This window comes from Lemur catta, chromosome 8 (genome assembly GCF_020740605.2).
Source record: "Lemur catta isolate mLemCat1 chromosome 8, mLemCat1.pri, whole genome shotgun sequence".
Lineage (NCBI taxonomy): Eukaryota > Metazoa > Chordata > Mammalia > Primates > Lemuridae > Lemur > Lemur catta.
In genome coordinates this window covers 96,978,770-97,004,583 of record NC_059135.1, presented here as the reverse complement: position 1 = coordinate 97,004,583, position 25,814 = coordinate 96,978,770, and the positions used below count along the sequence as shown (strand labels likewise).

At 40.8% G+C, this 25,814-nt stretch overlaps 1 protein-coding gene across 2 annotated transcripts in view; it reads right to left on the bottom strand.

The window, feature by feature from the left end:
- Positions 1-25,814, bottom strand: part of CNTNAP5 (contactin associated protein family member 5) — a 773,538-nt gene that overhangs the window by 561,864 nt on the left and 185,860 nt on the right. For both annotated transcript variants that reach the window (XM_045559127.1, XM_045559128.1), the window contains exon 3: positions 23,747-23,940. In XM_045559127.1, the coding sequence (XP_045415083.1) occupies positions 23,747-23,940 (194 nt within the window). The remainder of the gene's footprint in view (positions 1-23,746; positions 23,941-25,814) is intronic.

Genomic DNA, 25,814 nt, shown 5'->3' with positions numbered 1-25,814 from the left:
GGGCAGCCTGGAAACGTGAGCTCAGCCCCTCGGGGTGCAAGGGATCGAGTCAGGCACCAAAAGGGCAGGGGATGAGTGCATCACCTGTTCTGATTTCACCCCATACCTTCACATTGTTGTGAAAGTGTATGTGTTAGCAAAGGAGGGGAGGATATAAACGAACAGTTCATGTGATTTATAACTTTTAGATATGCAAGCATGCGGTAGGTGGGCCTCCATTTACAAACTTGGCCCAGGCCCCACCTTCACCAAGAGTGCTGCCTTCTGGTAGGGCTTGGAGTAGATGTCTTAGATTTCTTAGTGTCTACGAAGCACAACTCTTTCTTTTCTAAAAATGGGGATAATAATACCTACCTTTGCTTGAGTTTAATTTTATAATATCTGTAATGACACAGAGCACATGCTAACTGGTCAGTAAACACAATTTAGAAACCTACCCTAACTGATACCCAGGGAGAAGGAAAAAGACAAAACAAAACAACAGCAAATTCACAACACTTGGGTTTTAAGAGTGTTCAGTTACAACCACTCACACATTTCTTGTTACCCTTTGTTAAAAGATAGTCCTCTTCCTTGACTGTTTCAAAGCAAAGAGCGTGGACAGCCACAAAACACTGACTCATTCCTGTCTTTGCCAATATATATCAGTCCAAAGACAGCCCCAAGTTCACGCAGCAAAGGCCACTTCTAAATGTGTCTCTCTGGTAGTGAAAGCACTGCTTTGAAGAGCTGAGCTTGATCTTGACATAACCATAAGCTTTCTCATTCAGTCTCACATCCCTCCCTCCGCACACTCAGGCTCTGCTGAGAGAGGTCTCGCTTGGATTGTGAGTCAGCCTCAGAAGCTGCATATTTTAAAGTGCGAGAAGCTCGAAGTTGCATTATGTTTTCCCTCTGCTCCTGGGTTTTCAACTTTCCCTTCTTAAAAACAATTTGCTTGCCAGGAGTATTTCCCCCAAATTCTCTCAAGCTGTGAACATAATCTTATATACAGAACATTTTATATTATCCAAAGCTGCATATTAGAAAAATATGTATTTCTCCCTAGATACTTATACTGTATAAACAAAGCACATCATTCTCCCAGAAAACTACATAAATTTTATATATTTTTGTATCAAAATGCTCTCCCTTAATTTAATCAAAATTGATAAATGAGTACAGAAACAGGCGCTGAAGCCCTAAAGACTAATATATTTAGTCTTCCTGATGTGCTGTATGCATATTTACACTTCACAATTAGATGACATACAGGAGACGTGCAATATCCCAAAGAAATCCTGACAGCTTTATTAATTCTGCCAACAGCTCACAGGGTTGTTGGTCACGGGGGAATATTTACTGGATTTCTTGCCTATAAGAAGAGTTACATTTGGAATGGAAATTAATCACCATGACCCCAAAGGTGAGGATTTGAATTTTTACTTTAAATGTTCACACTACATAAATTCAGCAGTCATTTCTTTCCAAATATTCTTCTAAGCAGTCTCCACTTTTGTCAGGACTCAGTGTTCACGTCCTGTTAGAAAACATTTTCTCAACTTTCCAAGGCCATAGGACAGCCCATGCAGCGTGCGTGTTCCAAGCAGGAGCAGGCCATGTGTAAAAATTATGAATCTTAAAATAGAGTTTCACCATAAAAAACTGAAGAGAGAGAGATCAGATAATGCCTGCTTCCTAATGATAATGAGGACAGTAAATAATTTTAAAGCCTTCACAGCATGTTAAAAAAAACCCTCTCATTTATCTTGCCCATATAATAAATCTATATTACGCTTAAGCCAGCAAAAGCATGTGTAATTTCTATTCTATGGGGGTGTATTTTTGGAAAGGCAAACAAGATGCTGTCTTTTCACCATTCCCGGATTAGCATACAAAAGACAAGTGTCGCTTGTCAGATGAATCCTAATTGGCTGACGGGGCAGAGTTTTACGGCTTCACTCCATCTGTACATGAAGACCCAGGCATTAACATGCAGGGAAGTGAAATATGATATAAAGTTCATAGTGCAAGAGTTAAAGGAAGAACACCAGCACATCAGTCAAATATGATCATCCTAACACCTGTCAAGGGGAAGCATCAGTAAAAATACTCCTGCGTGGGAGACTGAGGGGGTTATAACAACCAAGTCCTACACGAGACACACATGGGGAAATCTTTTGACAAATGCACTAAAGAAAATGAAATTTTATGCATTGGAGACCTATTCATAAATCATTCTGAGGGCTGCCCAACTTTTTTTCTGGAAGGTGAAATTTAACTCTCTCCCAGAGCCAAATAGAGCCAAATCAGTTTCTAAAAGTCTGCAAAGAAATTGATATTATATCCATAAATGCCATGTGGTTGATTTCATCCATCCAGTTTAGTAACATGTACATTTAATTCTTAAAAATGGTCATTTCCAGTCATGTAGACTGAAAAACTCTAACTGGTTAGCAGGCGCGATGGCGCTGGGTTACTAAAGTGGAAGACACCTCAAACTTCCATCCAGTTCTGTAGAAAAAAGTAATTCCAGTGGCCACTGGTTGGGCCCTTACCACATACGAGGCTCGAGGAATAAGGCTTAATGTATCAATCTTATGTGTTTCTTTTTAGAAGTGAAGAGACTAAGTTTGTTGAGATTAAGCCACTTGCTCAAAGCCACAGAGCTAGTGGGGTGGGAGCCTGATCCTGAGACCGCGGAGACTGAACTTGTAAGCACAGCCCCCAGTAGGAGCTGAGAAAAGGTTGTCAACACGGGGCACGTTGGGGACTTTGTGGTTTGTCTCCTTGTGGCCGCTGGATCATCTGCTTGGAGGTTTGACTTTGCACTGACCCCTAACCTGACCGACTGACTCTATTCTTTTTACCATTCTCATGCTGCAAATGGAAACGTGAAGGCCCATTAATTTTGTGTAGTCCAGCCAGGACTGCTGGAGCAGAAGACAGGTCCCCAGCTCCCAGACCGGCCCTCTGTCACCTAGATAAGCCCGAGTGCGCACACACAGCACCAGCTACGATTTCACATCAGGACCCTTTACCCATGAATTCGTTCATTCCCTGCATCTCAAAACCTTGCCGAAGGGCCTTCTCCCTTCCCTACCCTGCTGCAATCTCTGTCAGGCACGCTGTCCTCGGTACTCTCATTCTTTGATCTCTGAATGCTTCCAGAAAGCGCAGGCAAAAATCCTCCTTTTTAGGTAGAATTTTTGGGGCTCTAAGGAATGGCTGGTCTGAAGGACAGTGATCAATCAGGACAGAAGCAACGATGTTAAAGCGGCGATTTGCACCCCATGCTCATGAGGGGGGATAATGATACCATCAGTGTAGCCAGCAGCCGTCGTTAGCGTAAGCGGAGCGTGCAGCGGTACCCTGCCGCCCATCTGGACCTTAGCGGAGGCACAAGGTGAAATGGACACTAAGGGACAAGGCGGGAGAACACTGATGAGTTGCCCGGGAAAACTCCACTTCTCACACACGGGGTTCCAGGTGGCAAAGTAGTGGGGGCTTTGCTCACGGCCCTCTGTGCTGACCGTGGGGGAGGGTGCTGGGGGGACGCTGCTCAGTATTGTCCTCGCCCTTGCCTGAAATCTGACATTCCTAAAACAGTGAATTTACATGTTTGCCACTAAAGCGCCTTAAGCGAGAAGGGCCCCTGGGTCCTCTAGCGATGCGGGCTACCGTGCGGACAGTCGCCCGGGCGTCTCCCAGCAAGTCTGTGCTACTGACGCTCCTTGCGGCCTCCTGCACAAAGCACACTCGCTCGGGAGAGGGGTCGGCGCACCCCGAGTGCACGCCCCGGCCCGCGGACACACAGGCACACGCACCCACACGCTTACTCACAAGCACAGGTGGACTCCGGGATAATGAGGAATACAAATAAATTAACAAGAACGACGAGGGCCGCCTTTGCATTTCTGAGGGTCTGTTCTGCCTCTGGCATTTGAGTAGCTAAAAAAACCACTGCAGATGTTTGGAGATCAGCCAAGACGCTTCAACTTGGTCTCATTCCGTGCACCCCACATGAGCCTGAGCTCTCCAATTGACAACCTAAATTTCAGTTTCGCTTCTGGCCTTTTGGTGGTGGTGTTGATACAGCATCTCTCAGATATCTGATTCTAGAGTTTCCCTGAGGAATCCTGACCGGGCTGACCCTCTGGCTGTCCATGTGCATGTGGCCCCACAAGGACTAGTTGTCCTAGCTCTGGTGTCTTGGAACCTGACCCTGATATTGGCCACGGTAGGGGGAGGGGGTGTTTGTGTGTATATGTGTGTAGAATTGGACATTGCATCATTTATTCCAAGACTCTCAACCAGAGGATGATTTCTGTGTTGTTTTATAGGAAGAGCCCAATTATTCATATTATGTACAAGAATAGGCTCAAATATTTATTTACATGGTTGAAATGGACTCACTCTGTTAATCAACTCAGAAGTCTCTTATCAACACCCATGGTTTGGGTATCCAGAAAGTTCCCAAGGGGAGTCTGATTTCCATCTCTCTGGCATGTACAGGTTGAAAACATCCTCTTCCTGTATGTGGCAAAATGAATTCATGTAAGGCCCAAGTAACTAATGAGGTACAGCTTTTGATAATCACCTATCATGCAATAGACACCTTATATACCTCACCTCCAATCCCCTTATAATCTGACATGAGAGACATTGTTATTTGCATTTCATAGGAAAAAAAGATGAGCAGGGAAGAGGGAAGACGACTGGGCCACGGGCACTAAGGTTCGGCTGTGGTGGAGCTGGGACGCAGACCAAGGCTTTGTGCATTTGTTCCCCTTGCTCCCTCTGGTGTCACTGTGCCCCTTCAGTGACACTTTGGACGTACTGCTCATATGCAAAGGAGTGTCGGTAGAGAACAATGAGCTTGTAAGCCAAGTGTGACCATTGAAAAATTGACCAGGGTTACTAAGACAGTTTGGTCATGAAACCACTTATTATTTTGGTAAGAGGCAAAAAGTGGTCTTTGAATTTTATCCTAGGGACCCTTGAGCGCATATCTACTAGTAGTGAATGAGACAAATTCATACGATTCATGTTCTATAAATTTTAAAAACAAGGGGTTTCAAAGCAGGTGAGACCTCTTGCAGGAGGGTTTACCTGACAGAGCCGGCCTTTGCCCCGCCTGCTTCCTCCAGAGCCTGCCTCACCCTGGTCTGGGCACCCCAGGCCCCCTTGACTGACAAAGAGTGGCCTCCGGACCACTGGGTCTTCCCAGAAGGCTATAGGAAAAATTCCATGCTATCCTGCCTCTAAAAAACGGAGCCTCTTTTCAACGACCTGCAAAGTATCTAGCCAGTTTGATAATCTGACTAGTACTTAGAAGTAAAAGGGGACCAGGTGACAAATTGCTAATATTTCTATCCTGGTTTCTTTAGTTTGTAGAGTGATGTTGGTATTTTAGTGTGCAATAGCAACGTTAGCAAAGATGATACTGTCATTAGAAATCATATTAGGAATTCAATCTAATCTGTTGTATTAGCCTCACACTGGATTTATTTCATTTGTGTACAATTATTTCTTCTTTTCTACTACTTGCTCACTGAGTTCTTTCATACTTTTCTATTATATGCCTTTATGAAAAAAAAACAAAACTCCTGCTTAGAATGGGGTGGGTTATAAATAACTAATAAGTAGCTATAGTAATCATAATGAAACTAAGGGTTGCACTTGTTCCATCCACTTGTGCTTCTCTGACCATTTCAAGTAAAAAAATAAAAATCCTGCATGGGTTGAACCTGCACCCCTTCAGCTACATATACAGCATTTTTTTCCCTCTTATTGCAGAGCATAAGGACTGGTACCTGCACAGCCTCCATTTTTGACAGCCAAGAAAGAAGGAAAAGCCACTGCAGAAATAGCAACTTGCCTGTAGCTCACACGTACAGAGTGCCTGGTTACAGGGCAGACACTGCAGCAGGCGGCACGCAGGCGGGACATCTCCCAGGAAGGGGGCTCCCCTGCCACCCACCTGGAGGCTGCAAGTTTGGGACGTAATGAGCTGGATCTATGTTTGGGGCTGGGATGGGGAAATGGGGAAAGGCTATTGATGCAGCTGCTGCTACTTGTTTTTGCCATCATTATGATCAATCATTATTGAGACTTTCTAATAGACTGCAGTTCCTGCCTTCTCTCAAAGCTCTCTCTTTTGGGGAGGAAGGAAAGAAAGAAAAAGATTATTAAAATAGAGTATTATATGTCCTGCTCATGGGGCAGCTGTGGGAAAATACAGAGGTGATTAATTATGCTGGGAGGGAAGAGTGTTGGGAGTTCGGGTTGGGAGGACTTCATTGTGGGGCTTTATGCAGGGAGGACATCTGTATTTTGGAGACCTCTATATTTAAATGAGTTCCAACACGGGAAACTAACTCCTCTTTCTTTATGAGACTAACTGAACTGTCAGACAAAATGGCCCTCACTGATGTGGGCTAGCTTTAATTCCGACCTGTGTTGCTTTTCAAAATGACTGTTTCATTTCTTAATTGCTGTAAAGGAATTTCTGACACATTGAACTCCTTGGCTTTTCTAATTTTATTATAATATTCGGGATATATTTTCACAGAAAATAAAATAAATAAAAAGATAGAATTATGTCTCTTAAGATATTATTAAAATGACATATTGAAAGGGAATAATTGTTCAGAAAATATGGTTGCTTGTCAAAGTTATTTAAGATGTGAAAATTGCACTCCATGCTTGTGTGTGTGTGTACACGGATGGTGTGTATCTATTTACCTGCAGTCACATCTGCGGACAAGGGATTCCATGTGCTTTGCATTGGGTGGTGTTGTGATTTCAGTTATACAGCTCTTATTCTAGCTGTGAATAAACTAACTTTTCCTGTTAAAGCTATGAATTTATCTGTCTCATCCAAAATGTTTTCTACTATGAAACATCTGAAGCTATGCTGTTTGGGAGTATTACTGGTTATTAGTGTACACATTTAAAATTAGTCAAGGGCGTTTAATGTCACATGACCACTGATGCATTATTGTAGGAAGGAGTGTGACTCTTAGAAGGCAACCATTAGGATACCTTTGCCAAGATGTTACTTTTTGTCTGGTGATTCCTTTTTTTGTGGAGCACCATGATAGCACAGTCTGAACCCCCTGTCTTCCTGGGGTATTGAGTATTAGCCAGAGAGGGTCAACCTCTTCCTCTAACACAGCACACAGCTGGCCCCGATTTGAGCTTGTACTTTTAAATGTGCCATATTATTTCACAGTCTTCAAATAATGAAGTCTGAGAGAACATACTGAATGTCTGAGTTAGCCAATGGGCACTCTAATGTCATCTTGCATTTGTCCAGCCCTTTTGCCAAAATGCAACCTCATAATCCATCTATGCCACATATTCACAATCTTCCAAATTGGGTATAATGAGCCCTCTTTCCTCAGCAGTGTCATCAATCCAACAATTACTGTTTTGAAATGCCTGTCAGATCATCTCTGGTCATGTGAAAACAGCATATTCTAGGGGCATTGTTATGTAGCTAATCTTTGAAAATTGTTTTTTGGGAACCAATTAATGAGGTACTGCACCTCTTCTCTCCCCTGACGACTCCGGCTGCCTTCTGCAAGTTAGCTCATCCGAGGCCCACACCCTAGATCCGAAGCCGCCCAGCAGAGTCCTCTTACAGTCTGCATTGCTGTGGGTATTTTTGTCACACTAGGCCATTCGCATGGGTCACTTTCTTACTTGGGGGCTAACGTTTAGCTGTCCCTATGTGTATTTGTGCTATATGAGGACAGCTTTAATGAGCTATGGGCAGAAGATAATCCCCAGCAAACGCATCAATTGCATGGCTTTCAAGTCAAATTTATAATGATGGAAAAGTAATTTTAGAGAACATTTCAGTTTTATCACTGTGGAATGAGACAGCCAGAGCAAACAGTCAACAAATTACTATCGAACATTTACTTCGTACAAGGCAAAGTAGAGAGACGGAGGTAAAAATCAGGCTGGTCTTTGTTTTCCAAAATTGCTTTATTCGGTTTCATGGACAGACTAGCTCACATGGCGCAACATTTGGAGAAATTATAAGTAAATACAGAGAAGAATTCTCCAAGTCCTAAGAGATGCCCTAATAAAGTAGAAAAGGAGAACAAATGGACAAAAGATCACTTCGACTTGAAGTAATTGAATCAGGAGAAGTGTCGTTGTGGGCCTGGGATTATATTTGAGCTGGACCTTACAAGATGAGAGAGAATTTCCAGAAGTGGAGATGTGTGTGTTGAGAGGGTCCAGGGGACTGAAGGAGAATTCCAGGTGAAGGTGTTATTGCAAACCTATAAGCAAAGGCCTAACGACACAGAAGCATGATGGCGCACGGCCAGTCCCGGATGTATTGAACCGGCGGTGGTGTTGTGCTAGGAGTCCGGGAGGAATACGGGTTGTTGTCCACAGTCCGGCATGTGCCCACAGTCCAGCAGAGGAGATTAGACTTACCTGTGGAGTCGTAGGAGAGGCCATAAACTAATTAACACACAAAGTGTATTTGTTTCCTAGGGTTGCCATAAATAATTAACCCAAACTGGGTGGCTTAAAACAAAAGAAAAGTAGTGTCTCACAGTTCGGGAGGCCAGACGTCCAAGAGCGGAACACTAGTAGGGCCACGAGGTCTTTGAAGGTTCTAGGGAAGAGGAACCTTCCTCTCCTCTTCCTCGCTCTGGGGCTCTTGGCAGCCTTTGGGTGGTTTGTGGATGCATCACTCCAGTCTCTGCCCCTTCCTGATATGAACTTTCCCGTGTGACTCTGTCTTTTCCTCTTTTGATAAGGGCATTAGTCATTGGATTTAGAGCCTGCTCTGATTCCAGCATGATTTCACCTTGAGAGCCTTAACTATCTTGCGTTAGCAAAGGTACTGTTTCCAAATAAAGTTGCGCTCTGAGGTTCTGGATGCACATGGATTTTGTGTTGTGAGGACACCCTTCAACCCTCCTCTACAAGTCTATTTGTGCACAAGTTAAAAAGTGACAAAAGGGTTTAATCCCACATACACTTCCATTGAATAGAGGAGTGACTTTGTTCCTCTGAAGCTTTAAATCTAAGTCCATTCTTCTCTTACTATTTTCTGATCCACATTCTAGTCGGCATCTTTCCCTCAAATAGACTAATTTTGTCTTTGATGAAAATCAATTGAGACAGGTAAGTTCCTTCCCTGATTGTTGTCACAAGCCCCCTGCAGGGACCCCTTAGCAATTAGGGTTTCTATGCTTACTGCATTATTAGACACTCTGATGTCATGTCAATTTCCAAATACTGTGAACTTACAAAACCACTGGAGGCTTACAGCCAAAGTTCTACCCATGGGTTGTCCTTTCATCAAGCTTAAACTTAAAAATTAAAAAAAACCCTCATAATCTCTTGAATTAACACTGGAGTAAGAATCATCCAACATCAGCTAATGTCATTACCCAGCCTCTAGTCACCACACTCCCAAAGTTCTGCATTTCCTTAGTTTTCTTTCTTAGTTACAATTTGTTCACTTTGAATTGATAGCCCCTAGAAGGACACTGAAGATATAATTTAACTCGACCAAGACATTTTTGATAGTGAAAACTGGTTCAATTAATTATCACACTGGAACAATATGTGTAGGCAAGATATCTTCCTGAGCAGAGCCAGAAGATGCATCAGCCTATACACCTATCGAGCCTTGTCTCTTGTGTCCCCAATACACATCTTGTGTTTCTATTATTTTCAATCAAACTGAGGATGTCAAAGGCTGTTGTATGTATTTTTTCCAACAATCTTGTGACTAGTCACAATACCTGATTAGCTAATATTTGTTGAAAATAAGGCGGCATTAAATTATTCAAAGCCAGCATTTACTGAGTACCTACTGTGTGCTTGGAGTGGGTATATGCATTTGAATAAGATACAGCCTTACTCTCAGAGAGATTAAGTGGCTTTGAAAGTGCACACAGGAATGAGGAAAGAGGCACAGATTCCTCACTTCCAATCTGTGTTATTTGTACTTGGTGGCCTCTCTTGAAAGGTTCTTTAAGTCTTGGCAGATAGGAATGGTTATAAATTTGGTACTTTAAAGACCTCTGAGACCATTCTAGGTCCAGAATCTGTTACTTCCGTGGCTTCTCCTTGCTACCTTGCATCCTTTCTCTGGGATTTACCTCCTACATCTTTGTCTAAAATCTGCTCCCACTTGAACCTTAGAGTAATAATATGTTTGCTTACATGGGAATCTTTGTTGGATAATATCTTTATTTAGTGGAAGGAGGTTAAGGAATCTATATCAGCAATAAAAGAAATTGCAAAAGAAGCTTATACTTCTGGAAATCAGCCAAAAGTCAGAATTCTGACTGGCCCATTTTGACTGGCTAGCCAGCCCATCGGACACGAATGCACAATGGCTCTGCTGTTATCTAGCGTTGCAAGATGAGGCATTGCTAACTTGTTCCTGAGAGTCTGGGCCTCCAGCAAGATGCGTGACGTAGCAGCCCATCCTCAACCAAGTCCCTAGTTTTTATTTGAAAGCTACGCTCAAATGATTTTCCTGGGAACTGACTTAAACAAAATGTCAGTGGCTTTAAGATCTGGCCAGTGTTAAATTCCTGGCCCTCCAGGTGGGTTGCCTTGTTTATAGACCCACTTACATTTTCTGTCCTGATACTTAGTAACCCAGGCCCACCTATAAGCATGGTGGATGCTTCATCCCTCCTGGGAGCAGTCTGAGCAGCGTCACCCTGACAGGGCAATGCCCACTCTCCAACAGCCACAGGGGCTCTGCCCGTCTCCCCCCAGCAGGCACCTGCATGCGTGAGCTCTGGAATGTGCAAATGCCACAGTCCTAGGACAATAGGTCCAGAAGCACAAGTGTGGTTATTTTGAAGGTACTTAGCACCTTACATTTGAGGGAAGAAAGGTGCCCTTTGGGATTCTGGCAAAGTCTCGGTCAACAGTCAAATTCTGTTTAAATAAGGATTCAAATATTGCTATATGTGAGTACTTATTGTATGTAAGGGACATTGAGAGTCTACACAAATCACCTCAGTGAATTCTTATATCACTGGGATGTGTGTTTTACAAACATTTACAGATGTGAACTCTAAGGCTCAGAGATATAAAATGCTGCTCAGGCTGACACGATTAGTAAGTGGCAGGGATTCAAACTCAGATTTGCCTAAATCCAAAGTTCATGTACCAAATCTGTTCGTAAAGGAGACTTTTACTAAGTACATTTAAATTAAAAGAGACTCAAATGAACCAATATAATCCTGATCCAGTTTGAATCAAAAATCCTCCTTCCCCATCATCTTCTTATCTAAATCCAGGGAGTATAGTTATAGGTTACTGATGGCACTGTACATACTGTCAGATAAACAAAGCTACTTCTAACTGGAAAAGAAATTAATTCAGAGTCTACTATCCTTATTAGTATCCAGTCCAACAAGTACTCTGATAAGTAGTGCCCAATTATTTCTAAAATGCATTATTTTCTTTAGCTTCTTTCTTCTTATTTAAATAAGGAAATCACACAAGTCATTGAACCACCAAACAATACACTCAACAAATCCTTAATATGTCCCTTCATCTGGGGTTCACACTGATTAGAGAAAGCGAAGGATGATTGCCTCAAAGAATCCTGATTGTTACTTTTTAAAGTAAAACAGCTGGCATATCTGTATTTGTAAGTAGGTAATGTTTTTATTTATTATGAATGAGTCTTGTGTAGTGGGAAGGACAAGGGCTTCCGGTTCAGAAGCACTTTTTTCAAATCTCATCATGGTGCTGGGTTCATGATTAGTACCGGGAACCCTGTGGCCTCATCTTTAAATTGGGATAATCTCTCCTCTGTAGGGTTGGGTTTATAAAAGCCATCAGCACACATGTGGCTCATGGTAGTAACTAGTACCATTGTTTCTAACATACTTGAAAGATAGATTCAGAAATAAAACAAAGAGACGAAACAAATACATAAACGGCAACAAAAATCCCATCTGCAGTCTCATCAAATAGCACCTCTGATTCATAGGTAGACCAAACTCCACATGTCGTTATTAACATCAATTTCATGTGGACAGGAACTAATTCATGAAGTTTTATTGTCCCTGATTACCAAGTTGATGTCACCTCCATTGCTAAACCTTAGAGTCCAGATTGATTATGTCCTTATAGCATGACTTAGAATTACTGATCTCTGGACGCAGTCAATGCCCACGAGGGCAGGAGTGGGGAAGATGTAAAGTACTATGTTGTCTCTCTTTGTTTCCTGCATTTCAGTAAAATATTGGCAATTAGCAACACAACCTTACAGTGATTTGGATAAGTCATATGTTACTATTATTGATATCTAATTCCAAGATCAAGATTTTCATATAAAACAAGTAGAGCGAAAATTTTCTAAATGCTCCAATACCTATCAAAAAGTAAAAAGTTTGATCATAATTTAGAGTTAAGAAAAAATCAAGATGAAACACATTGAAATTTAAAGATATATATGTACATATACATATACACACCACATATATATTCATTTAAATTTATTTAAATATGTATATAAATACAAATGCCCTGAGTCCTCAAATGCATCTACAGTGTACAAATGCAGACACAGATATGTATACAGTCAGTCCACAATGTTATCAACGGGTTCTTAGAAACTGCAACTTTAAGTAAAATACAACAAAACCAACTTTTTTTTCTCATTGAGAGGACTTTCAAGGAAATGATATTTGAGGACTGACTGTTCTTAGTTTCACTTAAAGTCGCAGTTTCCAAGAACCTATTGATGATGCTAAGTAAGGACTTACTGTATTTAAATCTATCAATATAAATGCATATAATTTAAATCTATAAATACATATATATCTTTAATACTAATAAATATGTATATATGTGTATATACACACATGGATAGATATATTAAGATAATGTATCAACTTTACCTTAAAAAATAAAGTCACATTCTAAAATCATTAGAGTTTTTATTTACATCCTTACATTTACATAAGGCTGTTTGTAAGGTTTCAAGTTTCTAGGGGAAAAAAGGGTTTATAAGGTATTCTTAATGATTTTGCAAACTTAAATACCTCAAAAAAATTTTTAACGATGTTATTTTTAAAACTTCTCTACAATGTTATTAAAAGAAAGATTTTGCATTTTCTAACATGATAATTTGGCTTTCCATTACACAAAATTGACAAAGCCATTTATTGAGTTGTCATTTAATTGTTTCAGAAATTATTCATTAAGTGACAAATCCATCTCAAGGAGAGAACTCAACACTTTATAAGGAATGTGGGAGGGGTGTATGAAGCAGTCATCAGTAATAAATTAGAATCCCCACCAAGGGATGCTGAGCAGCTGCCTCTCCCCAGAGGTGTCTCAGAGAGAAGAGGGCCCGGACCCCGCTGGGCAGAGTGGTGGGTCATCACCTGCAGTCACTGGACGTGCATTTGCCTGTGCACACCGACGCCAGCAGTGCAGCTGCCCACACTGTATCTGAGTGTGAGTGCTGTGCGGGACGCTGGCTGGATGGGAGGTGAACCAAGGCCCTAGGCAGAGCTTGTCTGGCAAGCACAGGATCTTCCCTTAAATTATCTGTTTATTAAGGGGGCTTAGGATGCCCCTCCCAAGCTATGACTTGCTTCTTCCTCTGTACAAACCTATACGTGTTAAAATTCTTACATACTTATAGCACTCACATAAACACAACGTCCGAAACACAACGTAAGACCTTGCAGACATAAGCACTAGATGGGAAAGACGTGGGGGATGTCCAGATGTGGAAACCTAAGGCAGAAAGTGCCCACCTCTCAGGTGAAAATGTATGAAACATGGTCACTTATACCTACACAGCATGCTCCTTCCTCTCGTCTACACTCAGATTCCTCAGTATTCAAGGGAGGCACCACACACACTCAGCTGAGATGTTACACACAATGCCACCTTGTCCGTGCCCTAGCTCTTGGGTCCTTATTTCATCAGTTCTTTCTTTTCGGTTTTACAGTCTGTTAGTGGAACTCTGGCCATCAATTATTGCAGTGTGCCATAAATGGAGACAGATAGGACAAAAATGTGGCTAACTCATTGTAAAATCACAATAGCTTCTGGGGAAAAAAATTGATAGCACTTATTCTACTGATAAGTCAGAAACTTCACTCCTTTCTCCGTTGCCCATCTGTGCATAGTCTTTCACTGTGTACCTGTCTGTGCATTTGTCTTACCTGTGATGGGGGATTTCTACATTCTACTCTTGAAACCGCCTTAATTTAGTGCATGCAGAATGTGACTAGCAGATGCTTGATACACTAAATTATAATCAGATATGACAAGATGTTAGAGGTTCATGATTCTTTGGGAGAGATTTTGGCAAGTACATCTCTTTTCCCACACAAAAAAAGCACCTAAGGCATTCAGTTCAAAAAAACTCCTGCCCGCATCTTATGACTCCAATACCTTAAGGGGAAAAAAAGTCACTTTTCCCTTTTCCTATGAGCTCGTGAATTCATTTCTAAAAAATGCTTGAGTTGCTAAATTAGAGAATTATTTTCGGGGCAAGTCTATGGTGCTAGACAAACTTAGTGGCATCAGTCACGTCCTCTCCCTGTAATTCCAAGAGCTGCTGCGGCCGTTTGTTTACAGGCTGCCCTCCTCCATGAACAGCTGGTCCTAGATGGAAAATGCAAGATCGACTAGTGTTCACACTCTTGTTTTGCTTGCACTCTCTACTTTCATTAGCATCACATGATCGTCCACCAGAATCAGTTACCTTTATTTGAAATTAACATCAAGGCCCACAAAACTGGAAGCCAAACTAATGCTAATGGAGACTTGTGGTTACCATATTATGCTTTTCTTCTTAATGTCAATTGTTATCTATAATAATAAACTCACTGATGCCTGCTTTCCTTTGAAAATTTCTTTTTTTAGATACTTGAGAGACTTTTGTTGAGGCCCCTGCCAAGCCTGGAATCTTTCCATCTGGCTAGAACTGAGTAGGCACCTGGGGCTCCAGATTTGGGCCTCCAGTCCTTTTCCTGAGGCGTCAGTGACTCCCCAGGCTCTTCCTCCAGCTCCTCTGTCTGCTGCCAGCACTCTGGGCTAATTGCTTTAACGAGCCTGCTTCGGTAACTGTCTTCGCCTGCAGCCGCAAGGAGAGTGTACCCTCCGCACTGAGCATTTAGTTTATTAAAAAGCATAAAATAAAAAAGAGGCTGACTTATTTAGCTTGCTTTCTTTTTTGTATACAAAGCTCAAAAGAAGGAAAACTTGAGAGCCAGTGTCCTCTGGGTGTTTTCACCAGGTATATCATATGTACCTACCTTTAAGGATAATCAAATCTCTTATATTTTTTTAAGCACTGTTTAAAGTTCCTTGCGTACTTTAGTCTGTGTAAAGTTTACACAGTGGTTCTCAAAGTGTGGTCCCAACAAGCAGCACTAGCAATATCTGGGATTACGTTAAAAATGCAAATTCTCAGCCCTACACAAGACCTACTGGTTAAGTTGTATAGGTGGGGCCCAGCAAGCTGTGTTCTAGCAAGTCCTATGGGACATTTTGATGCATGCTCATTTTGGGAATCTCTCCTTTACAGACCACATGAGTTAAGTACCCTTATTATACCCACTTTCAAAGGAGGAAACTGAGTCTTCTAGCGTTTTAATCATCGATCAGAGTCACAGAATCTCTGTTAGACTTTGAAGCTGAGATAATCCATGTAAGAAAATAAGAATGATGATGAAACACAAACAATATTTGTACCTGGTAGCTAAAACCTAAATGAATAAAGTATACTTTAAAAGATCTCTTCCTCTCAGTCATTATACCTAGCTATCATAATTCAATATATTTATATTTAGGAAAAAAAATACCTAATGCTTTGCTATGTGTCACAGTTGAGACATTAACTTCTATTTCTGCTAATCTAAGGTGGGTGTCTCCAAAACCTAACAAATTGTATATTGAAAATACAATTATAAGTTGAGGTTACTGTGAATCATTAAGTACTTTAACAATAAGATTAATTTAATAGCAGTGGATTTGGGAGAATTAATTTTAAGCAGATCATCCTCCTTACTCTGATATCAGCTGCTGGATCCTATCCCATTACAAATGCAACCAGTTTGTAGGGGACTGCGAACATCTGCTCTCCCCTGGAAAGTGTCCACGTGAATATTAATCCTGAAGACTACATGTTGACTCCCTGTCCATGTGATGTGTTTCAATGTCACATGTGTAAATGTGTGAGTGTGTTTACTCTTTAAAGAGGTTAGACCCCATATTGGGAAGTTCTCTGAAACTTCTCAGCAAATTCTAGCGTTAAGGAGGGAAAACAGATGGATGTCAGTGAGGAACTTTCAAGGGCTAAGTGTGGAGCCAGAGGGCTAGGGGGAACCTGCTGGAGCTGGGGGAAGACCAGCTGTTGCTTTCACAATGCTTATTGGTCAGGAGTTCCCTGTGCCCTTTTTTATAGATCTTCATGCAGCAATAAGAGCCTCTAAGAACAACAAAAGACCTTAGCACAGAACCGCTGGGATGATGCAAGGAGAACATTGAGCTTCAAGAGCCTTTTGTTGACTGTTCTAAGCTGGCTGCATAGTGAAGCCCAAGCTTGATTTTCATGTATTTCCCATTATAACCCACAAGGTAGCCCATAAACTAAGGGGTCTGAGCAAGGAAGTGTGGGGGAAATGGATGCAATGGGGCTGGAAGATTCTAGATAAGTGCCTGCCATGGATGGGAAGAAAGATCCACTACAAAGTGGCATTTTCAAGGTCATACAAGCAACTGGTGGTGCAACTGGAGTCTGACTCTAATCAAAAGCCTCTACATTTCCCTCTACCCCTTACTTTTCTTGGTCTGTTCCATGGCGGTAACTTGCTTTTACATGGCATGCTAAGTTCTTAGTTGAGTTTTTAATAATGGCCAACTGTGACATTAATATCTATATTAAAAGCTTATAAGTATATGACTGTGAGAGAACAAAGAAGAGGACTATTAAAAATATCCTGAGAAATGTATTCGCTATCATGTTCCTATGTGTAGTTTTTATTATTTAACAACTGAAAAATGTTTAAACAGAAAAGTGTTAACAAACATTATGTGTTGAAGTGGCTAACAAATAATGACATACTAACTAAAGAAGATACGGCGGTGCTCACAGTCTACAACCTCTATTCAGTCTCTCTCTTCAGATTTACCTTGTATAATATCCCTGACTAGAAAAACCTTGTGTCTAAATCATTAACTCCTTATATCCCAAATACAACTTATACATATTCTTATAGTGTTTCTCCTGCTGAGAATGCATCTTCCTTGCTACCATTTTCTCTTCTCAGCTGCTTACATTTATTGAGCTTTTATTAGGCGCATAGCACTCTGTGGTTGCTGAGAAGCCAGAGGAACTTAAACATGGTCCCTGCCTGTTCAACTCATCCAAGTCTCTCCCACTCACAAACTGCCAGGCGCACCCTCCCTGACAGCTTTGTGCCTGCAAACCACCCTCAGCACTACCCGCATACGCATACGCTGTGTTGCCGTGTTATTTACTTGTCTCCTTAATGGTTCTGCACACCCAGAAAAGGGAGAGACCACATCTCAAGCCCAGCACCTAGCACTGTGCTTGGCGTATAACGAAAGCTTAAAAGATATATGTTGATGGTAATGAGATTCTCGCTTTCAAATTGTTTTCTGAAATTGGTAGGCTTAAAATACTATATCAAACAGTGATCAATACTCAGGATGTTCTAGGCCAAATTGGCAGAATAAATGTGCATAAATCATGAAGATCACAGAGTATCTCCCAGAGAATTTGGAAGTCGCTCAAGGATGAAATCGGGGAACTGATGACCAAAATGTATAATCCATTGGTTTCAATTGACCTCTGTGAGAGGAAACTGCTGCATGGCAAGTGCCAGCCCTTCATTCCAAGGCAGACCTCAGAGAGCTGCAGGGACTCACGGACCACCACAGTGCACAAAGGCCAAGAGGGTCTATGATAATGGACCTGATGGCTCATGTATTTGGGGAAAGGCAACATGATGTTTACAGCAGAAAACTGTAAATTGAATATTAATAAAATAGAGAATTTTCAGAGAGGAAGATCAGCTAGTGAGGGAGCTTGGAATCAGCCCTGTTAGTAGCAGCTCAGGACATGGTGACAGTGGACTGGGGCTGGGGCCAGTCTTACTGACAACATGGGGCTTGTGCAGGGGAACGAAAGCGAATGCCCCCTCTGGTTATTTGTGGATACAACAGAGACAGTGCTGCTTCTGGCCTATCTTTCAAAATGACTGGTAACAGGATATGGTCTGGGTGGATTTAATGAAGAAGTCCTTTTGTTCCAAATAAGTTAATTCACTTTACCAAGTGGATTGCTGCTCACAGTTGGAATTTTACGATTTATGTTGCTTCCTTATGTCTGCATACCAATCGGGAAGGGTTTGGGGATCTGCTAAGATTCTAAAAATTGTTGCTCAGTTTGTTCCTGAGACACCTTCATGCTTGATTATTTAGTGAAGCAAGGGACTCTGGCTTGTTCATAAATCATGATGCATCACTAAGTGGCTGCTTGGTGGCCTCATTCATGAACATTCCACTCAGTGCCAGCCCCAAAACTCTCCAAATTGGATTTTTAGAGCATGAAGATTTGCTACCGTACATTGGAAAGGTATCTTTTTAGGATTCTTGTTCTGAAGTGAACTTTTTAAAATAAAATAAATCTCTTGAGTACTATCCCATCCATAGAATATGTTATGTTTGTATTGTTTGGTAAATCAACTTTAAAAAGCATGACAAAGTCCATATCACCTAAAAATTGAGAATCTGCAAAAGACCAGGTGAAAGTATGCATTTAAGAGATTCTCTACTCCTTTACACACCATCCTTAAGCCAATATTTGATATCGATGTCTTTAGGTATTGACTTTTTCTGAAAAGTTAAACAGAAAAATTTAGACAGTTTTATAAAAATCTCCTGTTTGGCCATTCTCTTGTCTTGCTTTTAAGGCTTAACTCTGGTGAATCCATAGTCTTATTTCTAATTTGAAATTAAAATTCAAAATCAAAAAGAAAAATTTCAAAGTAACCTATTTCATCAAACAGCATAATCTGATGAAAGTAACAATGACTATTAGCCACAAGGCACATTTTACATATTTATATAAAGTCTTGGTAAAATACCCCAAAGGCCTAGACAGTTTCAGAGACTTTGAGCTCTGTTTTCACCATTTAGAAACTGAGGTAGGTATCACTGGTACCACCACATTTTTATATTTAGCAACACGTGAATTAAACAATAAAGTTTAATATTATTCTTAAAGAGTGGGCCTGACAGTTACCATTTAAGGTGAGAAAAGTAAATCAATTTTGTGAAAATTTTTTAAAAAGTCAAATGTAGTAAAGGAGAAACAAAAAGTACAGTTTTGCAATCAAGTACTTATAAATCTTGCTTGTGAACTATGGAGCCACCCATTTCTGGCTGTGTGAGCTTGTGAGTGTGGGTCTCTGTGAGCCTCAAGTCTCTTGTTTATGGAAATATTACTATTGAATCACCAGCGTTTATAGAATAATGCTTTTTTATGTACAGAATTAGATTTGATTACAAATGTGGTTTGTAATAGGTGTTCAGTAACTGTTAGTTTGCCCAATATCAATATAGGTGGATTCTCATGTTTTCAGATTTGAGCCTAATTACTGTACGTGACTTATCATGATGCACCTACCTAATGTCCTTGTATTTTACTCCATAAACTGGAAGTTGTGATGATCCTGCCTCAAAACACTTCTCCCAGTATTTGCAGCTCACAAGCTGGTCCTAAAGCTGCCTCCCTCCTAAAGTGCCCTGCAGGCATTGCGAGCAGCTCTGGGGAAGCTGTAGCTGGAATTTACTGCCTTGCTGCACCCCGAGGTCCCTGCTTTTCCTTCTCTACTGCCCAGCATCTCCCACTGGCCCAACAAGGTGAAGGCTGTTTGGGGTGTGAGGTTGGGGATGAAGATAGTCTCCTTCCTCCACTCCAGATTCTGGGCACCTTAGTAACTCTGCAGTTCTTTTAATAACCACTTCGAAATTAGTTCCTGCCATGTGTCCAGTAATATTAGGCACAGGGGCTGCATGGACATAACAGAGAGCCCTGCCTTGAAGGAGCTTGGAATCATTTGGAAACAGGAAAACCAACAAGGGCAGGGAGGTAAAAGAGGCCTTTTCACTGCCACCCACAAACCTGGAGAAATTGTCATCCCTTGAAACACATGCTGATCCAGAGGATAGACTGAAATCAGGTCATTTGGCTCTGAAGAAAATGAAACTTGTTTTTTTAAAAAAAACTTTAGACAAAATAACTTATACCTGCAACTCAATTTGAAAAACAACCAGTTCTGATTGAAAATGCAGAGAAAACAAATAATCTCATATCTATTTGTCCCTCTAAAGTCAACATAAATTCTTAAAATTGTTCCTCAAAATGGAAAGTGTGTTTATTTCTCATTTCAAACTAAAAACCAAACAAAATGAAAACCTTTACAAATTTATGGAGGCTTCAAAATTGAGAAAAGAAGTGAATAGTCTTCAAAAGACTATTTCTGAAATGAAGAAAACCCATACCCTCTACAAATATTAAAGTGACCTAAAATACAGGTGGCAATAATAATATTCTCAAGAGTCAGTCTGCCATAACTAATCTTGATCCTCAATTACCACCAGTTTCAATTAGAAACGCAACTGATAGGTAGGCAATTAACAATTAACAATGAGTACATAAAATAGAAGTTTTTTTTTCAAGGAAATGGGGCCAAAACAGAAATATGCATGTTAAAAGAGCACGGTAAAATAGTAATTGGCATTGATTTAAGGAGGCAGATTCTGAGAAGGAAAGAATAAGATATCAATTGCCAAATCATCACATTTTATGTATGTTTGTACAAAAAAATTGGTGATGTTTTTCCTAAGCTAAAAGTAATATACTTTAATAGGAACTGCATTAATTCTGTAAATCACTTTAGGTAGTATGGACATTTTAACAATTTTGATTTTGCCAATCTATGAGCATAGTAGGATTTTCCATCTGTTTACATATTCTACAATTTCTTTTCTCAGCGTTTCGTAGTTCTCCTTATATAGATCTCTCCTGTCCTTCATTAAATACATTTCTAAATACTTAATTTTCTTTGATGCTACTGTGAAAGGTGTTGCATCTTTGATTTGATTTTCAGCTTGACTGTTATTTGCATATATGAATGCTAATGATTTGTGTGCATTGATTATGTATCCTGAGACTTTACTGAATCCATTTATCAATTCCAGGAGTCTCCTGGTTGAATCCTTGGGATTTTCTAGATATAATAGCATATGGTCAGCAAAGAATGAGCGTTTGACCTCTTCTGTCCCCATTTGGATGCCCTTAATTCCCCTCTCTTGTCTGATTGCTCTGGCAAGGACTTCTAGCACTATGTTGAATAAAAGTGGAGATAGTGGGCAACCTTGCCTGGTTCCAGTTCTAAGCAGGAATGCTTTCACAGATCTAGAAAAAATAATTCTGTGCTTCGTATAGAACCAGAAAAGACCTTGTGTAGCCAAAGGAATCTTAAGCAAAAAGAACAAATTGGGAGGCATTTTGTCAGACTTCAAGCTTTACTACAAGGCTATAGTAATCAAAACAGCATGATACTTGCACAAGAACAGAGATATAGACCTTTGGAAAAGGACTGAGAACCCATATATAAAACCATTCTCATATTATCATCTAATTTTTGACAAAGCAGACAAAAATACACACTGGGAAAAGAATCTCTATTCAATAAATGGTATTGGGAAAACTGGATATCCACATGCAGAAGATTGAAACTGGATCCACAACTCTCACCTCTCACAAAAATAAACTCAGATGGATAACGGACTTAAACCTAAGACATGAAACCTTAAGAATTCTAGAAGAAAATGTTAGGAAACTGTTACAGACATCAGCCTAGGCAAAGAATCTATATAGAAGAACCTCAAAGGAATCACAGAAGCAACAAAAATAAATAAATGGGACCCTATCAAATTCAAAAGCTTCTGCACAGCCAAGGACACTATCATTAGAGCGAATAGACAACCTACAGAATAGGAGAAAATATTTGAATGCTACACATCTGATAAAGGGCTTATAACAAGAATCTGTATAGAACTTAAGAAAATTAACAAGAAAAAATCAAACAACCGCATCAAAAAGTGGGCAAGGGACATGAACAGAAACTTTTCAAAAGAAGACAGTCTAATGGCCAGCAAACATAAAAAAGTACTCAACATCTCTAGTCATTAGGGAAATGCAAATCAAAACCACAAGGAGATATCACCTAACTCCAGTGAGAATGGTCTTTGTCAAAAAGTCCCAAACCAACAAATGCTGGTGTGGATGTGGAGAGATAGGAACACTGCTGGTGGGACTGCAAATTAGTACAAAACCCGTGGGAAGTAATTTGGAGATACAGCAAAGAACTAAAAATAGAAATACCATTTGTTCCAGCAATCCCACTACTAGACATCTACCCAGGGAAAAAAAAGACATTCTATAATGAAGACATTTGCACCCAAATGTTTATGGCAACACAATTTACAATTGCAAAGATGTGGAAACAACCTAAGTGCCCATCAATATATGAGTGGATTAATAAAATGTGGCATATTTATACCATGAAATACTACTCAACTACAAAAAACAATGGTGATATAGCACCTCCTATATTATCCTGGATAGAGCTGGAGCCCATTCTTTTAAGTGAAGTATCACAAGAATGGAAAAACAAGCACCATATGTACTCGCCATCAAATTGGTACTAACTGACCAAAACTAAAGTGTTCATGTGGAAGTAATATTCATCAGGTGCCGGTCAGGTGGGAGGGGGGTGGTGGGGGTGGGTAAGCTCACAACTAATGGGTGCGGAGCGCACTGTATGGGGGAAGGGTGCATTTGTATCTCTGGCTTAAGTGAGGCAAAGGCATTATATGTAACCAAAATGTTTGTACCCCCATAATATTCTGAAATTAAAAAATAAATAAAATAAATAAATAAAAGTGACAAACAAATTATTTTATTCAGTGAATAAAGCCACTTTAGCTATCTGACTGTCCTCTTCCCTTCCCTCTTTAATAATTTGCTGACAGCTTTTCATCTATACAACATAGGGCTGGGATGGGGAAGGAAAGTTGTTTTTTACAACTTGGAGCAAACTTTACTTCAGTCCCAAGCTAAAGATTATTTCTAATGACAGAATGGTTCTGAATGTCATATTTGCTTAGTACTTTCAACTTTTTCAATTATCATCAAGTCTTGGATAGAGGCTGTTTCAGCACTGTGGCTTTAAAGTCAGACCAGACTACAGGTTCCCATACCAAGATTCACAAATTAGGCAACTTTGGTCGAGTTGAGTTGTTGTAAAATATGCAAAGTGCTTGGTACATAATGAACAAATAGATAAGTACTCAGTAAATCAATACAATCTCATTAACAATCAGACTTTGGTTGTGTATTTCTCCATTTTTTCTTTTTACAGATGGAGAAACTGAGGTCCAGTCAGTGAATTACTCAAGTTGCCTCAAAAGGAGGAGCACACTAAACTCTTTGCAACAGACATCCTAAGTTTCCTAGGAACTGGAGCCACGCTGGGGATAGGACTTATACATGGTCTAATTATTTCTAATGGGCACTCAACAGTTTAAACTGCCAACAATCTGGGTATAGGAAAATGACAGTGATGTTCATGGTTACCATTAGCACATCTCAGTTTTATTCATTGGAAGAGAAAAGTTGTCCTACCCAGATGTTGTCTTCTTGCTTGTACTGTTTCCAGTTGCGTCCTGTGTCACTGAACATCAGGCTATAACTTGTCACCCAGTCAGAGCTTCCGTATCTTCCCTGCGTGGCCACTGCTGTAATCTCCACTCTGTTTCCCAGGTCCATCTGGAGCCACTGCTGAGCATTGGAATCTGCTGGGGACCAACCGCCAGTTCCTGGAACAGGATCAGAGAGAGCTGTAGTCATGTCTCATGTAGCTGCAACTTTCAACCGTCAAAGAGAAATGAAACAGTGTTCAACTACGACGCCTTTCCCCCACAACGAGCCCTCCTCTTCCCTGCCTCTGCACTTAATCCTCTCACACTGTTCATCCTCCACCTCCAACTAAACCTTTCTCATGGCTTAAGACTCATTCCAAAACTGTATCTTCCATGCATCTCTCCCTAGTCATTATGGCTTCCATATTACGAACTTCCTAATGAAATTTGTTTTATTTATTTCTGTCCTGACAACTTTAGCCTTTGGTTGTAGACATGTACAAATTGCCTCACATCCTCTCTGACTGATATCGCCTTCCTTCCGTCTTTCTTCCTTTCCTTCCTTCTCTTGTTCTTCTTCCATTCCCTCCTCTCTTTCTCTCTGCAGATATGTACTATGAACTGACCACGGCCAGACAGGGTGCTGTGGATACAAAGATGAAGCACACTGGCTGTGTCTTTAGGGGGTACCATTCAGTTATTCTGTAGATGTTCACTGCATGCCAGGAGCATGCTGGGTGCTGAAGAGGGAGAGATGCTGACAGAAACATGTAATGTGGGGTGAAAAAAACTCTCAGGAGAGGTAAACTATAGGAGCACAGAGGACAGAATGCCTCAGGAGGTGATCAGAAAGGCCTTCTAAAGACAGAAATGGTAGAGCAGAAACCTGAGGCAAGTGCAGCATGTCCCAGAGAAAAAAGGCAAAAGTCGGGTGAAGATCAACTATAAAGGATAAAGCAAATCTCAGAGACATGAGAGAACCTGACACATTCTCGGATCCACAAGTGCCCAGTACACTTGGGATGCAGCAGCATGCTAACATACTTTAAAAAGCCTTTTGGTCACAGGATTTCATTGTCATTCTTGAACTTTGCCAAAGATCAATATTAGCTCTCACCTGGTTGGAGAACTTATGGTCTAAGTTTTCTGTTTTCATTCCACATAGGAATAAAAAAGTCAATGTTCAATTCTACTGATCCTGGAGTTCACAGAACTTTTGAAACCTGAGTGGGAGCCACTGCAGACTGTCTACGCCCTGGGTAGGGATGGCATGGAAGCAACCCCTTTGTAAACCATCTTGCTCAAAACAGTAAGTCGGGACTTAATTGAATTTTTAGTTTAGAGGAGCTAATCAATAAATCCTTGTTATTTAAATTTATGTCATTGAAGATCATTTTAGTGATGTTTCAGTCTACTGTCCTCCCAACGTGGGAGGTTCAGCCTCTCCCTGGTCACTGGGTGCTTTCCAGAGCCCCTGTACCCCTGCAGAGCGTCTCTCAGTACAGGACTGGACACGCAGATGCAGGAGATGGAGGACATTAAGGCTGATCCTACTCCGGCCGTAAGGCACAACCTACAGGATGTGGTTGATTGTCTTCCAGTAGAGCTAGTCCTTAGTAGGTTTTGTTTGATAAATTGTTTTTTCACCCTTTCCAAGAAGATTCAAAGGCAAGAAAACAAAAGAAGAGAACGTGCTCAGTACCTTCTGTGGAATGTGTTGTTTGTTTTGCAAGACACGAACACAGTGGCAGATACTGCTGATATTCACTAACGTTTGTTCTCTCTTCCTTCTGCAGTAACAGAATTACAGTGGGTACCCAGCTTCATGGTATATTTTAGCTTTCTGTACTATTATACTGATGGCCATGTGGCCAAGCTCTCTCCAATGAGAATGTGAGTGAGAATAAGATGTGTTACTTCCAGACCTCTTTCCCACTTGCTTTCCTTGTCCACCCCTGATGGGCGTGGTTGACAAGGTTCTAGGTGATGGCAGAATCACAGCACGGAAAGATCCTGGATCCCTGCATCAGTGCATGGAGGAAAGCGCCTGC